General features: G+C 37.7%; 1 protein-coding gene across 2 annotated transcripts in view; it reads left to right on the forward strand.

Moving 5' to 3' along the window:
- Positions 1–17,208, forward strand: part of FAT3 (FAT atypical cadherin 3) — a 525,182-nt gene that overhangs the window by 401,952 nt on the left and 106,022 nt on the right. For both annotated transcript variants that reach the window (XM_029914807.1, XM_029914808.1), the window contains exon 8: positions 3,207–3,346. In XM_029914807.1, coding sequence (XP_029770667.1) covers positions 3,207–3,346 — 140 coding nt within the window. The remainder of the gene's footprint in view (positions 1–3,206; positions 3,347–17,208) is intronic.

The raw sequence follows: 17,208 nt of genomic DNA on the forward strand, positions 1-17,208 counted from the left end.
CCAATAGAAATCCAACCCTCCTTTTCTGCTCCTTGTTTACTCTGTTACACCCGTCTTTACCAAAAATGGTCACAGAGAAATGTCCCCGACATGAACTATCTGTTATGTGGGCTGTTCACAACCTTGCTTTTAACCATCTCTGCCGCACATCCCTGCAGCAACGCTCAGGCTGTGACTTTTCTACTTTCCCACTTTGTTGAAACTCAGACCAGCTCGGCGGTGTTCTCCCCTGCCCCCACCTTTTGTTTAGCCTAACGCTGCTGCACCAGCATACTCTGGCTTTGCATGTTGTGTTACTGGCTCTGAGGAAGCACATCTTGTTTAAACGGAATGCCGCTAGTGAAAATGGACTCCTACCATTTGATACTCTCGCCCCAGATGAATTGGGCATAGTTTCCTGTGAAATGAAATCACCTTTCAGGCTAAAAGGGAGCCTGAGAAATGAGCCCTGGGGGAGAGATATGGCGTCGTTTATGAAATGGGATGCCTAAGTGGTAGGTTATTAAATTGCGTGAGGGTTGATGGTGAACTGCTGGTCTAGATTCTGTGTCCCTTGTCAGAAATTTATTTCAAAACTTAGGCAAGATTTTGGGAACCTTGTTTCCCGTGATATCTTGGTTTAACTGGGAGCACATGCCCTGGAAGTGACTACCAGAGGCTGCTCGCCGTATTGATGGACTGAGAAACACTTCACAGGCTCTCTTTCTCTTAAGTTCCCCTTGATTTGCTTTCCATTTGTCTAGCTCCCTACCTCTTTAGAGCATTCTAATCCAGAGTATTTGAAACTGTAATGGTGGATGAGGGAATACACACACACACACACACACACACACACTCGCACACACACATGCAGGAGGAAAGAGAACTATAAAGAATTACAACCATAAAAGTAGCCAGAGATGTTTTTTGATATGAAAAATGAGTAATAAGAAAACACAGTCTACATGTCATATGTAATTTATGTAAATTTTATGCCACTCAGCCCATGAAATGATTATGCATTTCATCACAAGGCCCTGAGGAAAATGTGAGTCTCAGGCAGTGAGGGAGAGCACATAGGATTTCCCCATTTAAACAGGTACTGAAACTGGAAATCTTTGCTTGGGTGTTCTCTACATTTTATTTTAATTCATCTTTAAACTGGATCACACCAAAGTTTTGTAACTTGCATAATTTCCACTTTGCCTCAACCTACACATTTCCACCTTGTAAAATAATTGACATTGAAAGATGACCTTTTCCTCTATCCTTACCCTGCCCATCCCCCCACTCCGCCCCCCCCTGCAAAATATGTTCTTCATTTTTAAGAAAGTCAACAACCCAGTTAGGAACACATTCTGAAGATGATTTTCAATGTGATTTAAAATATGAAGTCGTTCCCCACCCGAAAAAGCACAAAAAGTGGCATCCTACTCTTCCCTTCCACCCAGGTCTGACGCATTTTATGTCCTTTCTTTGAAAGTTTCCATGGCAAAGTGTTGGGTTTTTTTCATAATGTATCGGTTGATAGCAAATGATTTTTCTTTGTTCATTAGGGTGGTTATTCAAGACCCTTGAATCAGCCTTACGTTTTATTTCATGGGATTATCAACAGGAAACACCCTTTGAAAGCAACACGGTGACCTGAGGCTTGCTTCCCTGTTCAGCCCAGATTTCCTCCCCTTTCTCCTTCTCCTTTTCTTCAAAAGAATTTTTTCTTTGGAGTTAACATTAAGTGCTCCTCAGTAAATCAATTAAAGATATTAATTGGAAGATGAGTCTCTTTTTAGATGAAATTTTTGAAAAATATATCATCTCCAAGCAATTCTGTGGTCCCCCGTATCTCCATAACTTTAATTAAATGTCAAGGGCAATTATGTTCTCTCTAGCAATTAAATAATCTTAAGTGTACATGACAGCTGTAGGCAATAAGTATTTGAAATATATATGGCCAGGTTTTTTTTTTTTTTTTTTTTTAGTAAACCATGTGATTTATTTTGTGTCACTCTATATAAAATTCTACTAATTCAGGTAAAATTCTCCTTTCCCTTAACTCGTCCACTCATTTGTAATTGTAATATCATAGATATTGTATATAGTATTGTTCACTGATCAGCAAAATGAAATGCAAAGTATGATGAAGGGAAGAGAAGCCAAGATTTCTTTTCTAAAATATGAAATTCAGTAAATGAATTGCCCTGCGTGCTGTAGCTAAATAAAATTACTGTCCAAGAACAGAATTCAATTAATCATGAATTTCAGACTAAAATAAATAGAGCTTGTGAACATATAGTGATATTTAATTAAAATCGGTCCAGCACTTATACTATTATCTTCTCTCCCCCTTAAAAAAATCTTTCATTTTGGTAAAGATCATAAACCACATTTTAGTTCACAGAGATGAAAACAGCTACAGTAATTTTTAAAAAACCTGTGTTGTCTTAGCACATTATCAGGTATTCCTGGCCCAATGGAGAGGGAAGAAAAGCTTTTTAAACTTTCACATTCGTTGTTTCATAAGTTGATGTCACATAAATTGATGTTTTCTTCTGCTTCCTTCTAAATTTCATTCTGTAAATCCTCCATAAACTTCCTACTTTTGGGGGAGAAAAAAACTCACCCTGTCAAGATGGGAAAACAAAATTTTTCTGTAAATATCCCAACTTACAGATATAGAATTTTTGATATGAAATTCACGTTTTGGCTTTTTCTCATTTTCTAGTACTTATACTTTTATTTCTGACATCTAATGGAGGGGACCTGATTTCTACCAACCAAAGTTTACCATCAATCCTAAAATAGATTCAAAAGTGTCTACATATTTTTACTAATACTTGGACTATTTGTTTACTTAGAATTTAATCTACTTTAGAAAAGCAGAAAGGTCTATAAATCCTTAGCATAGAAACCACAAGGGGTTGGAAGGCCTGCAGTTTTCTAAATATTTTACTGACTCAGTTTATGCTCACTTCTGTAACATTAGTGCTGAGGTCTTTCTTTGTAATACATTCTTTTTTGTGACATTTGTTATGCATTGAAGAGGTTGTGTTTTAAAATATAAATTAAGTTGGAAATAGAGGTCCCATTTAAGATGTACAAAACTGAGCCATAGGGCTGCCTGTCAAAAAATATGTCTATGTAGGAGCTCCCTTTAAAGCTATACGCTTTGACAGATGTAATAATTTCTCAGATATGCTAATTTCATGTTGTTTTTGTGAAATCATCAGGGGGGAATTTTGACAGCTCTTTTGACGCAGAGAAGGGTGTTGGGACCATTGTCATTGCCAAACCTTTGGATGCGGAGCAGAGGTCCATCTATAATATGAGTGTGGAAGTCACCGATGGGACAAATGTTGCTGTCACTCAGGTAAGAGGTAAATTACTAAATGGCGAGAATGCCAAATGATCTGCTAAAGTCAGTGGTACAAGTGATTAAAAAATGTGTTGCAAGTAGTAAATTATGTCCACGGATTTCTACTGTTTTTTTAAAAAAAATCATCTGCGAGAACAACCTAGAAAAAGGAGTGTATCAGTGGTATTGAATAACTTAGCTGACTCCTTCAAGAGATTGTGAGTGTTCATGCATGGGAAAAGGATATGTGTTTGCTTCCTGATCATTTACTGTAGATTTCGCTCTTTGACAACAAAGTTAGCTTTCCTTGAATTTACAAGGAAAGGGAATGTATATTGTCTGAGTCAAAACATCATTATATTCTTTACCTTTTCTTGTGTCTGTCTCAGAGAGTTAGAGCTAAGAGTCCAAATTCATTTCACAAACTAAGATGAGTAATATATCCAAGGTCCACAGCCGTAACTGAGAACAAGGACTGAGAGTTAGGTGCCCCGCTGCGCACCTCTCATTCCGGTCTCCACGCCAGCGGCCCTTTATCCTGACTGCATGGTAGGTAGAGTGACCTGGTTGTAAGGGCCCGGGGTGTTAAAACCACTGAAGCTTGGGGCCCAGCCACGAAGATTCTGCATGATTCTAACAAGCAGTCAAGGGTGAGGACCATTGCTTGCACTCTGGTATGAGTGTTTATGAAAGGGTATTGAAAGCAAGGAAGAGGAGAAAAATATATGGGTAAGACTAACACAGTGTTAGATAGCAATATGGGGCAGATTTACCCTAAATATGAGAGGATTTTTGTTTTATATTTTAGCATCAGAGACCTTAGGCCAGTTATGGCAGAGGATTGGTCCATACCCAGGCCTATAATCCTTCATTCTCCCCACTTCCCTTTCCTGTTCTCATGGCCCAACAAGCCATCACTAGTTAATCAAGGTCCTTTTTCCTGCTCAGTCCAAATGTGCCTTGCAACTCTTCAACGCAATGGTTCAGGAAGTGAAGATAAAATTTTTGCCAACCCTAAAGTAAGCAATTATTGATTTGCTTAAAACATGATGTAAGCTTGGGGTACCTGGGAGGCTGAGTCAGTTAAATGGCCAGCTCTTGATTTCGGCTCGGGTTATGACCACACAGTTCATGGGTTCAAGGCCCCTGTTGAGCTCAGCCAAGAGCCTCGTTGTTCTCTCTCTCCCTCTCTCTCTGCCCCTCCCCTACTCTCTTGCACACTCTCTTTCTCTTTCTCTCTCTCAAAATAAATAAATAAACTTAAAAAATGGTTTAAGTTCTTGTAACTATGTAGTTTTAAAAAGAGAGGAAGATTACTTCATGCACTGCCTCTAAGTTTGAATCAGTTTCAAAAATACTGTGATACTTTCTCCTTTGATGCTGTTCATATTCATAAAATGGTGGAATTTTAAAGAAACACAAGAGTTTGTCATTACTTTTTCCTTTTTTACTTTACCTTCAACTTTTCATTTAAATAAACTGAAACCCAGAAATGGGGTATGACATATACATGACAGGACAGCCATGTGTGATGACTCCTGATCCTTCAACCTGTGTCTTCCTAGGATGACCATATGACCCTAATTGCCTGAGAGAGTCCCATTTATACCTGTTGCACTGGTGTAACCATTAATAGTTATCCCATTCACTCTTAATGCCTCAGTTGTGACAATAAATTCTATGAAAATTCTATGATTGCCCTACTTAAATCTGCACTGCTTCAGAATATATATTTTTTTATTTTGTTTTAATAACAAAATAAATGGGGAGAGAGATAGATACAGAATTTGAGTGGCAGAGGGGCAGAGAGAGAGGGAGACACAGAATCTGAAGCAGGCTTCCGGCTCTGAGCTGTCAGCACAGAGCCCTATGCAGGGCTCGAACTGACGAACTGTGAGATCATAACCTGAGCCAAAGTTGGACACTCACCCAACTGAGTCACCCAGGTGCCCCAGAGTATTTTCAAGACTAAACTACAGACTCCTGGAAAGGACACCACTGTTGAGATCCTATGGGAATCACACAATCTAAAAGCAACCCACTTGCAATATTGCTGAGTCTTTATTGCTGAATCGCTTTTGAAGGTAGCCATTCCTTCACAAAGCCAACCTCAGCTTTTTAGCACCACTTAAAAATACAAGACATATTTGAGTAAAATACAGAGAAGGTGTGGAACCATATTGATTTCCACACGTTTCTCCGGGTTTTATGACAGTTGGATGAAATGGTGATTCAGTGTGCCTAGAATGTTATAGACACATTTTAAATATGCTTAACATGAGTGAATAAATAGCAAGTGGTAACATATTCAGCAGGGCCTACATGGCAGGTGTGTCAGGTCTCCAAAACACAAAACTGATTCATGATAACTGGAAAAATATTATCAGTGGGACTTTTCTTTTAGAATTTCTTTAGGACCAGATGAGAAATCATTTAACAGTATGTATTCCACAAATATTTCTTGGGTCCATATCATGTGCTAGGAGATGTGCTAGATGCCTGAGGTCACGGTGACTCCGAGTTTTAAAACCAGATGACTGATATGCACACCCTTTGTAAAAACTAGCTTGGGAACGTACATTATAAGACTTTGAATGTACACATTGGTCAAGTTCTACTTTGCTTGATTTTCTGTCAGACTAATGTGGAATTAGACTTCTCTCCAGAGGAGTTGGGAACAGTTGGAGAATCAAGGTGAACTTGGGTGTTTCCCTTGGCAAGGTCAAACTAAGTAGGTTAATGAAGGGTATCAAGAGATTTTCTTGTCAAAATCTTCCAAGTCACTCAGTGTCTCCAGGGCCATGACTTTCTCAGTAAGTTAGAAATAACCATTTCCAAGGCATAAACTTGTGTATTATCATAATTACCACCAGAAAACCATTGCTCTGTCCATTCAACTATATTCAGGCCCAAATACCTCTGGGCCTCTGTCAATCTAGGCTTCTGTTCATATTTACCACACCATCCTCTGACCATAGAGTGAAAATAGGTTCTCTGAATTAATCCAAACCCTCAGTATCAAGGACATTTTTACAAAAAGATATCTTGGTAATGAAAAGGCATTCTAGATCTCTTTTATAAACTAATAAAGCATTTTCCAACCCATGACCTTAGGCAACTTTGTGATTCCACCGTCAAACAGATACCCTTCACCGTATAACTAAATAAATGTTTTGTAGCCCCAAAACACCTGTCTAGTTTTCCTTTGGGAACTTTCCTCTACTTTGTTCCTTTGGAATCATAAAACATCTATGACAAGGGCTTCAAATCAGCCAGAAACAACATGTTGAATTTCACTTCACAAATAACACATAAATCAGAGCCTCGGGGATCTCTGTGTCTACGTGAAAACCCTTCCTTCATCTTCAGTTTTGTTCTGTTGTCCCAACTGGTAGGATTCTTGTGCCTCAGAGCTACAATATCTGGTGACAAGTAAACATCCTTTTCCTTACTGAGAGTCACACTAGTGTGAGTACAGAATATAAAAAGCTTCTTGTGGGTTTCAAGTTACAAGGATTCCAATGTACTAAATGAACCCGTAGGCAAATGATTTCTCTAGCTGAAGTAGGAAGAGATGGAGCAAGAGGGGATGTCAGAGATTCCTAACGTGAGGTATTGGAAGCATTCGGTGCTAGTTCAAGTACAGGGAGGCCTTGTGACAAGGAATGCAAGGAGCCTTGAGGTGCTGAGAGGCTCCAGCTGACAGCCTGCAAGGAAACGGGACCTCAGGCCTAGAACATCAGGGAACTAAGTTTCATTAGCAATCTTTTTTTCTTTTAATTTTTGTTAACTTTTATTTGTTTTTGAGACAGAGTGCTAGCAGGAGAGGGGAAGAGAGAGAGGGAGACACTAATTCCGAAGCAGGCTTCAGGTTCTGAGCTGTCAGCACAGAGGCCGACAAGAGGTTGTAAACTCACAAACCGCGAGATCATCACCTGAGCCAAAGTCAAACACCCAACCAACTGAGCCACCCAAGCGCCCCTCATTAGCAATCTGAATAAGCCTGGAGTAGATTCACCCCCAGAGCTTTCTGAAAGGAACACAGCCTGGCTGACCCCCTTGACTTTGGCTTACAGAGCTAGGAGATAATAAATGCATGTTGTTTTAAGCCAAGTTTGTGGTAATTTGTTATGTTAGAAATAGGAAACTGTCAGCAGGTCCATTTTGCAGAAAAGGCAAAGCAAGTTTTGTAACTTGAGTAGAGCAGAGTTCAGACATAAGTCGTTGGATCCCAGAGCCTTCTTTCCCAATCACTGCACTGTCCCACCTCTCCAAGGCAAGGCTAAGTCCTTGCTGCCTTTGCTAAATCTTTGTAAGAAGAGAAACTTTGCTGGCCCTGCTAATTATCAGAGGGATACTTTTTTATTTATTTATTTTTGAGAGACAGTGGGTGCACAGAAGTGAGGGAGGGGCAGAGAGAGAAGGAGAGAGAGAGAGAATCCTGAGCAGGCTCCACGCCATTGGTGCAAAGACCATCACAGGGTTCGATCCCATGAACCGTAAGATCATGACCTGAGCAGAAATCAAGATGCGGATGCTTAAATAAGTGAGCCACCTGAGGACAGTTTTTAAGATGGATGCCTGGGGAACATAGTGCCACCTGCAGCCATTTGAATGTCTCATAGCCAGCCATACATAATAGGGAGAGAGCAAAATACCCCAACCTCCTCATAGCCTCCCTCAACTGCCTGAGTTTATGGGCCACAGGGACACACATTGCCAACGATGAGAATTATGGGTTTTCACAACTTTCCCCATAACATCTGTCCAACCCATATGAGCTACTGCATCTTCACAGCAAATTTGAGAAAGTCTAGAACATGATTCTTCCAAAGAAACAATGGATGGAAATACATAGTAACATACAATGCCTGACATTTGCATAATAAGACTTAACAAGCTTCATTCTTAAAATTTATTTCCCTGTCTTACTGGGAGTAGTTAAATCAAATATTGTCATTACACTCATTTTTCCAGTGAAAAATTCATACAGATTGGTTAGGTGGCCACCCTTAGTATGCACAGGTAAAGAGGTCCAAACCCACTTTTTCTTTCTCAAAATCAGATATATCTTAGAAATTTTACCCTACGCATCTATATATACAGAATATACAATTTTCTAGAGGAAGCATTTGGTATAAAGGAGGGAATACTGACCTCAAATCAGGTGACCCAAGCTCAAGTGAGCACTTACCCAATTACTGTCTCTGTTACCAAATAGAAGCTAGCTGTCTCTGTGAGACTCAACTTTTTCTGTAAAATGGGGATACTACCTTACAGACTTCATGGGTTGTTGTAAGAATAAAGTAAGAGCTTTTGAATTATTTCCAGATCTGTGACCTGCTGGACACATACAGGTTTTATTATTAGTCTCATCCTCAACTCAAAATTGGAATAATATACCTGATAACTATAAAATATTGTGTATGTGGCTTTCATTGTTATTCATGAAAAACAGTAGAGATATTCATGCCCAATAATCTAAAAATTACATTGATTTGATTCAGAGACTCATGATGTATGCTTTTGTGATTTTAATATGCTTTTCTTATTCAAGTCCTGCTTTGATTTATAAACACTTGAAAATCAGCTTGTATTTGTATGCTCCACAGCCAAACCTGAGATTAAAAATCTCTTTCAAATAATCTCCAAAACTGTTAGGCCCCACAAAAGCAGTTAATTGAGTTAATTAGCCACAAAGGCTTTCTGCCAGAGTGTAGTCACTGGGGCTGAGAGGTCTGGGACCTGCATTCTTCAGGTTAAACTTGCCCTTCCAGGCCTTGAGGAGTCCATTCTTCTTTTGTCTTTAAACCCTGTGTTGGGAAGTCTTCTCTGTCCTCCCTCCTCAAAAAGCAGACTTTATGTTGAAGATTTAGACTGTCTTCTCCTTCTTTCTCCTAATTTTTTTTTTTTTACATTTATTTATTTTTGAGAGAAAGTGACAATGCAAGCAGGGGGAGGAGCAGAGAGAGAGAGACACAGGATCTGAAGCAGGCTCCAGCTCTGAGCTGTCAGCACAGAGCCCAATGCGGGGCTCGAACTCACAATCCTTGAGATCATGACCTGAGCTGAAGTCGGACACTTAACTGACTGAGCCACCCAGGTGCCCGGAAACAAATCACTTTTGCTGATGCTCCATGATTTCCTAGTTCAAGCAACTCCCACGGGACACTTCCTTTGTCAAGGGTTTTCATTTCTCTTCCTCAGCACCTTCTCCTTAATAGGTGAAAAAGAAAGTAGCCCTGAACTTTCTTGTACATTTGGGTTAGGAAATTGCTGGAACTAATACAATTATGTAGAGATAAAATAAGGCAGCGAGCCAACTCTGAGGTGGGACTCTCTATTACAAAATAATAATAATGATAAAACGTCACTGTTTTTAACAGATCCGTGCCTAACAACTTACAAGTAAATCAAATTTTGAAAATAGATTCTAGTTTTAAAGCCAGCAGGGAACTTTCTATTTAGGATAATCCTATGATTATTTTTCCTGAAATGACGATGGTCATGTCAGTTGTCTATCGTGTCAATTAGGATTTCGGCACAGCAAGGTACATGATATTTACACGCACATTTGTTCACATGTATGTTAGGTGCATTTATAATTAATGTGTATGTAATTTAAGTGCACCTGGAAATAGTATAACAGAATGGATGTAGAATTTGGCTCCATATTACTTAGTTTGAGTTTGGCCTTGCTGTTGTAACTTTGGGCACACCCCTTCACTTCTCTGATTTGCATTTTTCCCATTAATAAACTAGAAACAATAAAATTTAAGAAACAAATATGACACAGGTTTATAAATTGCAAGATAAACATAAACTGACATGATTTTTTTTTACGTATACATTCAAAAACAAAACTTGTAAGCTTGGGGAGAATCCAAGGAGCATTACCCTTGAAATGACAACTATAGCGTATTTTAAATATGGTTTCGAAATGCCAACAGAGGCAGAATGGAGTTTCAATAATTTGGGACTTAATTGATTCTAATGAAAGACCGAGGCCTTCCCTGTAGCTCACCCCAAGGACACTTCATGCCTTGAGCCTTTGTAAAGCCAGGCTTGGCACAAACCCAGACTTAGCTTAGATGAGCTTGCAAAACCCAAGTGTTTGTGGAAGGCACATTGGTTCCAGCGCTGAAGAGACTTCCTACATTCAGGTTTCCTCCTGCTTTGATTCCATTGTACTTCTTTAGGCCTTTCAATTACCATTTTGAGCACAACATCTTTGAGAGTTACTTCGCTTTGTTTGTTAGTTCAGGAGCTCACAAATGGCTCCAACTGTGGGAAATAAAAAGCAAACGAGGAGAAGGAAGTCTTTTACAGAGAAACACTTGTTCTGACTGTAGATTAGGCACAAGACAAAGCAAGCAGAAAGAGGCAGGCTTTTCAGGAGCACATCAACTTTGAAACTTCATGAAGGTCAGGGCAGCCTTGCTGGCTGGAAAGGCTTTTATTTCCCATTAATATAACTGCTTCTGTGAACACAAATATTTTAGCATCTTGACTAAGTTAACTTGAACTTTTTAAAGGAAAGAATTGGCATTCAAAGAATCTAGTATGACCTTCCAAATACAGTGGAGATAAAACAATACCTAAAACTCACAGGCACACTTCTTAGTCCCCTTTTTTTAACCATAAACTACAAGCAAATCTTGTTCCCATGTCAGGCCCACTCTTTGGGCAAGTCTTCCTGGCCCACAGAGGCCTTTGCACTGCTCTTTTCTCTTCCTCAAAAAAGAAAAAGCCCGTGTGCATCAACATGAGTGACAGTGCAGCTGCTTATAAGAGTAACCATGGTCTGACCACATTTATTTTAAAAAGTAAGTAATTTTCTAGAATGCAGCCAAATGCTCACTTATTACTTAAAGGAGAATTAGTAAAAGCTTTCCCGTTTGTCAGGATCAAGACAAGAATGTCCCCATCTCCACTGCTGTTTAACACTGTGCTAAAAGTATTAACTAATGCAAATAGGTACGATAAAGCAATTTTGGTAATAAAAAGGAGCAAGTAAAACAAAGGCAATTCTTCAACATGGACTTCTTGGCATTTGCATATTTTGGATATAAGAGTTCAGGTGCTTTTGATAATTAAGACAGCCCCCAAATTCAAGAAAACTCAACAAAAATAAAGAAGCTTGTTTAAAGGACTAGAAAAATATAAGGAAACATATGATCATTGGTCTAGTTGCTTCTACTATTATTATTACTACATCCAGTAGTTTTACCTTTGGCATTGTTGTTATTGTTAAATTATGCTCTTAAATTATGATCATTATCATCTTGATAATCATCATTTTACCTGGATCATGGCCGAAGAGGCTAAAATCTGTGGTATCACCTATGTCTAAACTCTATATACAAAAGATACTAAATATTTAACTATGACATTTATTGAGTGCCTGCAGTTTATTGTGTCCAGCCTTGAGCTTCATGCTGGGTATACATTGATGATCTCTGAAATGTATCTATAATCCCCAGATCAATATTCTCAGCCCCCTGTGGTCATTCCTGGACATGCGCAGAGAAGCAAAATATTTCCCCCGCTGTGGTTGAACAGGGTGACGGTCTGTCTTCTTATTTTAGCTCTTGTACTATATACAAGTGTTCTGTTTGCAATCTATTTAGTGCCACTTTTTTTTTTTTGCATTCTTGGGTTCTTTGTCAGTAATCTCACTGTTTAGAAGAGCCCAAAGTGCAGTGCTGAAATGTAATCCAGTGTTCCCAAGTGCAGAAAGGACATGCTGATGTGCCTTACAGATAAAATATGTGTGTTCCATGAGCTTCATTCAGGCCTGAGTTATAGTGCTGTTGGCTATGAGTTAATGAATCAACATTATATATTACAGCGTACTTAAACAGAAAAAGAAAAAACTAAAACTATCTCTATTTGCATATACTATAATTATGTATCTGAAAAGTTCAAAAGAGTAAATGGAAAAGCTACGGCAAATGATAGGAAACTTTAGTAAAGTAATAGATTGCAAATTTAACATACAAATCAATAGCCTAATAGCAAAAAAAAAAAAAAAAAACAAGAAGAAAAGAATGGAAATGAAGACCCCATTTAGGATAGCACATGCATAAATTTTAAAAAGTATTCAAAACCTATTTGAGGAAAAGTGAAAAAACATCCTTGAAAAATAAAACGGTAGATCTGAACAAATTAAAAAAGACAAACTATGTCCTTGGATAGGAGGACTCCATCAGAAAGGAGTCAGTTCTCATGTAGTTAAACTATACTCTCACCGTAATCCAATTTTAAATGCTCTCAATTTTTTGTCAGGTGCTATACAAGTTGATTATAAAGTTAATTTTGAAGAACAACAAGCAAGTGTGCCCTGGAAACCCCTTAAAAAGAACAAAGACAGGGCCTAATTTTTGCAATTAAAACATATGATAAAGCCTTTGTGATTAAAACATTTTTATATGGACATATGAAAAGACAAAGAAACCAAGTGAACAAAATAGAAATTTCAGAAATATATCATGTGCATATGTAAACTTCGTATGTAATTAAAGTGGCCTCTCAAATCAGTGAGGAATTGCTGGTCTTGTAAAAAGTAGCATTAAAATAAATGGAGAGCCCTGTAGGAAAAAAAAAATGAAATTCTACCTGTTTCTCACATAATATAGGAAAAATTCCAAATGGAGTAGAGATGTAAATGTAAGGAAAGGGAATGTGTAAATGCTATTTTTTTTTAAATGCATTTATTCACCCATAACCTGAAGTGTAGAAAATATTCTAAACTGTAACTTAGCATCCAGAAACAATGAGGGAAAATTGCTGTATTCAGTTTCATAAGAATAAAACAAAAAAATAAATAAAGCTTGTGCATAGGAAAAAATCACCATAGCAAAATAAAGTTAAATAACAAAATTGAAATCATATTTGCAATTTATATCACCATGCTTCCAAAACTAAAGAAGGAAAAGGCCATCTAGCTCATAAAGGAATGAGCTGATATAATTTTCACAGAAAAAGAAATGCAAATGACTCAAGCATATGAAAAGATCCCCATCCTCACTCATAATAAGAGAAAGGCAAATTAAAATGCTATTTCTTATCTCTCATACTGGCAAAAGATTCAAAAGTTTGAGTGCAAACTTTGCTGGCAAAGCTGTGGAAGACAGTCATTCTTATGGGAATGTAACTTAATAAAACTTTTAGGAAGAGGAATATGGAAATAGGTAACAAACTATATAAGTATTTATCCTTTGATCCAGCGTTCACAATTCTAGGGACTCAAATATATGGTAGCAAAAAAATAAAGAGACCTGGCCACAAGGCTCTTTCTTGCACATGTTTTCTAAGGGTGAAAATTGGAAACACCTGACATGAACATCCATGGAGGAATGGTTGAATTAACCGTGTTCCATCTACCCATTGGAAGAGTATCTCTATATTGTTGTGGATTGTCTTCGGAATATGATAATTCAGTTTCTTGACAGACAGTGACACTATTGATATTTTGGTTCAGATAGCTCTTTGTTGCAGGGGACAGTTTTGTGCATTGCAGGATGTTTAGCAACATTCCTTTCACCTACCCACTAGATTCCAGGAACACCCCAACACCCAGTCGTGACAATGAAAAATATCTCCAGATATTGCCAAATATCCGCTTAGGGACAAAGTTATCACCAGTTGATAATCACTGATATGATGTTAAGTTAAAGAGCAGGAGGTGGAGGGGGGATGTATACAATATGTTTATATTAAGAAAAGAGATGAATAAAATGTAACATTAATCTTTAAAAAACTCATTAGCTATAGAATAAGAAGGGAATGGGTGAAAGGGAAAGAGAAACTAAACTATTTTGACTATACCTTTTTTTGTAAAATTGACATTGGTACTTTTATATATAATATAAAACAAATTAAATGTTAAAACAAGTTAAAATTTGAAAGTAAATGGAAGCAAATGAACTTAAATGTGTTGGTGGCATATCTACCCAGAGAAGAACTCTTCTGTGACTTTATTTTTTTTTATTTTTATTTTTTTGGTCAACTTCCTTTCTTTTTTTTTTTTAAGTAGTTTATTGTCAAATTAGTTTCCATACAACACCCAGTGTTCTTCCCCACAAGGGCTTCTGTGACTTTAAACATACTAACTTGACTGCATATCCCTAGTGGGATAAATCTCAAAGATCAAAGGAACTAAAAATAATATTAAGTTGTTTTTGAACGATCATAGCTGTAATAGAACTAATGTTGTTATTGTTATTCTGAGACTTGTGTGCATGTATTTCATATAAAACTGAGTAATTGTTATGATGTTATTGAGCATGAGAAATTTCAACATAGGGTTTTAGCATGGGATACAGATATAAAAAGAATGAGATTAAGTAAAAACCTTGATGCCCTAATTTTGTTTAATTTTTTTAAATTTTTTAAATTTACATCTAAGTTAGTTAGCATATAATGCAACAATGATTTCAGGAGTAGGTTCCTTAATGCCCCTTACCCATTTAGCCCATCCCCTCCCACAACCCCTCCAGTAACCCTCTGTTTGTTCTCCATATTTACAAGTCTCCTGTCATTTGTCCCCCTCCCTGTTTCCATACCATCTTTGCTTCCCTTCTCTTGTCTTAATCCTTTCTGTGTCTTAAAGTCTTCATATGAGTGAAGTCATATATTTGTCTTTCTCTGACTAATTTCACTTAGTATAATACCCTCTAGTTCCAGCCACATGGTTGCAAATGGCAAGATTTCATTCTTTCTTATTGCTGAGTAATACCCCATTATACATATATATATGTATATATATATATATATATATATACATATATATACATACACATACGAATATGTGTGTGTGTGTGTGTGTATATATATGTGTGTACACATCTTGTTTATCCATTCATCCATAGGTGGACATTTGGGCTCTTTCCATACTTTGGCTCTTGTTGATGGTGCTCCTGTAAACGTTGTGATGCCCTAACTTTGAATTAACTATGTCAATATGAACTTATGAAATGATTATCAACAACAAAAAACTCACTGACTCTGTCACTGAAGCAAACTAAACACAGTAGTAAATCCAACAGCAATGATCATTCCTAGCACCACTTCTAACTAAAAAGAACCCATTGTTTTTTGGAGAAATGGATAATACAGGACTGGGTCAGAAAATGCACAAGGTGACCTGGGAAAACAATGACCAGTAGCAATTATTAGAAAGCAAAGACTACTAGGGTTGTGTCAAAAGATCTCAAGAGCCAACTTGAAGAAGCTCCCATTGCCCAAGGAAGGGACATTTGTGCATCAATAAGTCTAGTAACTGCAATGGACAGAAACATATCAGCTGTGATTAAATTCATGAGCTCATACTGATGCTTGAAAAAAAATGCTTCATTGGTCATTTTGGGAAGAGCTGAAGAACCATTATTTTGAAATGATAAATAAGGAAAAGAATTAAGTATTCATTATGACTTCACTACATGGATTGCCCTTCAGAGCAACCAAATAACTGGAGAGATGTTTCTTTTCAGAACTATTCTAGCAAATAAATGAGGAATAAATCAGAATTAAAACCTTACCATTTTGCATTTTTCATGAATAAGTGTTATCTATGTAATGATCATCAATGATTACCAATACTACATAACAAGGGTGAGAACTAGATGTTATATATCTCCAGATAGAAATAGAATATATATCCAGATGTCAAAAATGAAGGAAAAGGAAATTGAGCATGAATCTTACCAAGTCTCCTAGATTAAACTACCAGTTTCTAATAAAGACAGGGAACAGAAGGACAAAAGAGAACAAAACTAAGGGGAAGCAATGAGCAAAATTCAACCTGTAGGAACTGAAGAGAACATGGTGCCGTTTATTTACCACCACCAGCAATGAGATAATAAAAAACAATAATAATATAAAATTGCAAGAAAATAAAAGGAGACAAAAGGAGAAACTATAAATTAAAAGGTAATTAAGGGCACCTGTGGTTAAGCAGCCACTTCTTGATCTCAGCTCAGGTCATGATCTCATCGTTTGTGGGATCAAGCCCTACATTGGGCTCTATGCTGACAGTGCAGAGCCTGCTGGATATTCTGTCTCCCTCTCTCTCTGCCCCTCCCGCTGCATATACTCTCTCTCTTTGTTTCTCTCTCTCTTGCTCTCAAAATAAGTAAACTTAAGGAAAAAAGATAATTAAAGGGTATACCAACCAAATGCAATGTTTGGACCTTATTTGAATATTCTGATGTTTTAAAATATGTTTATAAACATACATAACACACTAAAACATTATAGAAACATGAACACCCTGAATATTTAATGTTAAGGAATTATGGTTTTCTCTGTTTAGGGGCAGCGATGGTAGCGTGTATGTGTTTATTTTAAGGATCCCTATCTTTTGGAGTTACATACTGAAATTATGGGATTTACTTCAAACTAATATGAGGAGCAGATGGAGGTGAACAATTACATACATGAAACAAGATAAGCCATAAATTGATCACAGTCAAAACTGAGCTACAAATTTGTGAGGGCTCATTAACCTGTGACTTAGCTATTTTATTACTATTACTTATTTATGTCTGCCTGAAATGTAACAAAATGGCTGACAAAAGAAAACAACCTGGGACTTCCTATTTTAGTGTCATCAGTGCCATGTTCTTGGCAAGACCCCTCCCACCTGAAGGAGGGCCACTGTGTGGGGCTCTGCACTTGAGCAGCTCTGACTGCTCTGAGGATACCACCTCCGTGTCCCTGCCTACCCTTCCTCTGCTTCCTTGTCACTCTTCCCATCCTCTCACTGCTTCCACGGTACATCCAGCCTGAGGAGCTCAGAACAGAACTTAAGATACTAACTCAACAAACTAAGGTCACCTTGCGATCTCTTACATTGTGCCTCAAATAGGCCTGTG

The sequence above is a fragment of the Suricata suricatta genome, chromosome 11 (assembly GCF_006229205.1).
Source record: "Suricata suricatta isolate VVHF042 chromosome 11, meerkat_22Aug2017_6uvM2_HiC, whole genome shotgun sequence".
NCBI lineage: Eukaryota > Metazoa > Chordata > Mammalia > Carnivora > Herpestidae > Suricata > Suricata suricatta.